General features: G+C 46.1%; 2 protein-coding genes across 3 annotated transcripts in view; both read right to left on the reverse strand.

The window, feature by feature from the left end:
• phka1a (phosphorylase kinase, alpha 1a (muscle)) overlaps positions 1 to 2500 on the reverse strand; it is a 292774-nt gene that overhangs the window by 234328 nt on the left and 55946 nt on the right. The gene's annotated exons all lie outside the window — the stretch shown is intronic.
• Positions 1 to 2500, reverse strand: part of hdac8 (histone deacetylase 8) — a gene marked incomplete at its 3' end in the record, with an annotated part of 25744 nt that overhangs the window by 9488 nt on the left and 13756 nt on the right. Inside the window, exon 8 of the mRNA XM_080792319.1 lies at positions 1298 to 1470. Coding sequence (XP_080648445.1) covers positions 1298 to 1470 — 173 coding nt within the window. The remainder of the gene's footprint in view (positions 1 to 1297; positions 1471 to 2500) is intronic.

A 2500-nucleotide genomic window follows, 5' to 3' on the forward strand; every position in this document is an offset into this window, starting at 1 on the left:
GAGATTGTATAGGACTAATGACTGGTCTAAACCAATGACTAGTGTGAACCAAAAACTGTCTAAACTAAGTACTGCACCCACTAAAATAACATTGGAATGAATGGAATTGATAACCGACACTGCAGCCCACCACAACTCCATGGGAAATGTACGTGTGTCTGACGCCTCAGCGTTACGTTGGTTCTCTATAGCACCTGCTCGGAACGCAGATGTGTGGTTGAATCTGTCTTTGTGCAAATAAACCTCAGATTAGAGAGAGAGAGAGAGAGAGGTGTGCTGTGGTCAAGTGAAGTGGGTGATGGAGAGTGTCAGACTGACAAAAGGGGGGGACGAGGGAATGCTTAAAACCCATTTTTGGCCCCGGGAACCCCTTTTGGTGTTTTATAAACATTGTTATAATTTAGCTATTGAAAAACAGCAGATCTACAAGCTCCACGGATCTACAAGCTCTGCTATTTTGGAAAGACCGTGAAAATGTCATGGCACAAATCTTTGAATATATAATCTTTTGCTTCTGAGGGGGGTTCCTGGAACGACATATTCAGTTCACACAGGTGTGATTTTTTTAAATTACGACGTCAGGCCTAAATGGGTTAAAACCCAAAAAGGACAAGAGAGAGAAACGAGAGACAAAACAGTTGGCGGAAGGATAGGAACGATTAAGAGAAATTGCGTGGGGAGAGGAGGGGGGGGGGGGGGGGTGAAGTAACAGAAACAAAAGAGAGAGAGAGAGAGAGAGAGAGAGAGAGAGAGAGAGAGAGAGCAGACTAGACTATAGTCTTTGACTAAACTGGAGGAAGAGAGACAGGGGGAAAAAAAACTAAAGAAAATGATAGAGGGACTGGGGAGTGATAGAGAGAGAGAGAGAGAGAGAGAGAGAGAGAGAGAGAGAGAGTAAGTAAAGAAGGGGGATTGTAGCCGAGTAAAATGGCTTCATTGTGTCGTATAATTAGCAGCTATCATCTGGTGTAGGGCTGAGGGCTTTTGGAACAGAGTGCGCGTGCGTGTGTGTGTGTGTGTGTGTGTGCGCGCGCCTGTGTATGAGCGAGCGTGTGCAAGTGAGTGAATGAAAGAGATGGAGTCTGTCTGTGTGTGTGTGTGTGTGTGTGTGTGTGTGAGGGCCAGGACACAAACAGACACACCTAAACACATTGCAACCACCATGGTCCCTGGACGACTGCAATGCATTTCGTCTTAGTACAACAGAGGACCATTATACAATGGTCTAACAAACACACACACGCAGTCACACACACACACACACACACACACACACGCACTCGTGCGTCGTACGTACCTCCCCCCAGCAGCAGTGTGGGTAGGTGCCACTGCAGCACGTGCTGGAGACACTGGCCCACCCCCACGGGGGTCATGTTGAAGGAGCACATGGGGTCTCCGGCCATGGTGTCGGCCCCCAGCTGCATGACCACCGCCTCGGGGTTGAAGAGCGCGCGCACCTCCTGCATCACGCTGTAGTGTAGTAGGGGGACGAAACAAACACACCCAAGGAAGTTATGGACATGGGAAATGGGAACGTCAACAGGGTGGGTGGGACAGTGGGAAAACTACAACCAGTCGTTGGGGGGGGGGGGGAAGTACCTTTTGGTGTTTTAACCCATTCTGACCTGAGATCAGATTCTAAAATTGTCTTCTACATCCTGATAGTTTTCATTCTGACCTGAGATCAGATTCTAAAATTGTCTTCTAAATCCTGACGGTTTTCTGAAAAAGCTATGTTTCTATGTCGGACCTACAATAGCAGACCTACAAGCTCATAGCGTGCCACACGGTGGCGCGCTACGAGCTTGTAGATCTGCTATTTTTCAATAGCTAAAGCATAACATAATGCTAACACCAAAAGGGGTTCCCGACAAAAATGGGTTAAGGAAGTTGGACATGGGAAATGGTAACGTCGACAGGGCGGATGGGCGGGGCGGGCGGGACAGGGGGAAAACTACAACCAGTAAAAAAGTACCTTTTGGTGTTTTTTAAGCGTCATGTCATGCTTTAGCTATTGGAAAATAGCAGATCTACAAGCTCTCATAGCACGAGCTTGTAGGTCTGCTATTGGTGAAAATGTGACACAAATCTTTGAATATAGCACTCTATGTATTCTTTCAGAGCGAACGTTTTTTTTTACTCAAATCGTTGCTTATGGGGGGGGGGAGTCTCTGAAAAAAACATATTTTTAGATCCGCGGTCAAATACGGATAATCTTGGGGGTCCTTGACAAAGTAAAAGTATCAATACCGCAATATAGAACTATACTCTGTCACGAGTAAAAATTCCGTCATTCAAAATGTACTTGAGTATAGAAGTACAAAAGTATTGGCATCAAAATGTACTTTAAAGTTCTCAAAGTAAAAGTACTAGTCATTGCGCAGAATGTGGCATTTGAAGTCTTCAAATTGTGTATACGAGTCACGGACCCTTTGAAAATAGCCGATCTACAAGCTCACAATGCGTCGCGCACCGCGACACATCGTGCGCTTGTGTAGAT

The sequence above is a fragment of the Protomyctophum bolini genome (assembly GCF_963924005.1).
Source record: "Protomyctophum bolini genome assembly, chromosome: 20".
Lineage (NCBI taxonomy): Eukaryota > Metazoa > Chordata > Actinopteri > Myctophiformes > Myctophidae > Protomyctophum > Protomyctophum bolini.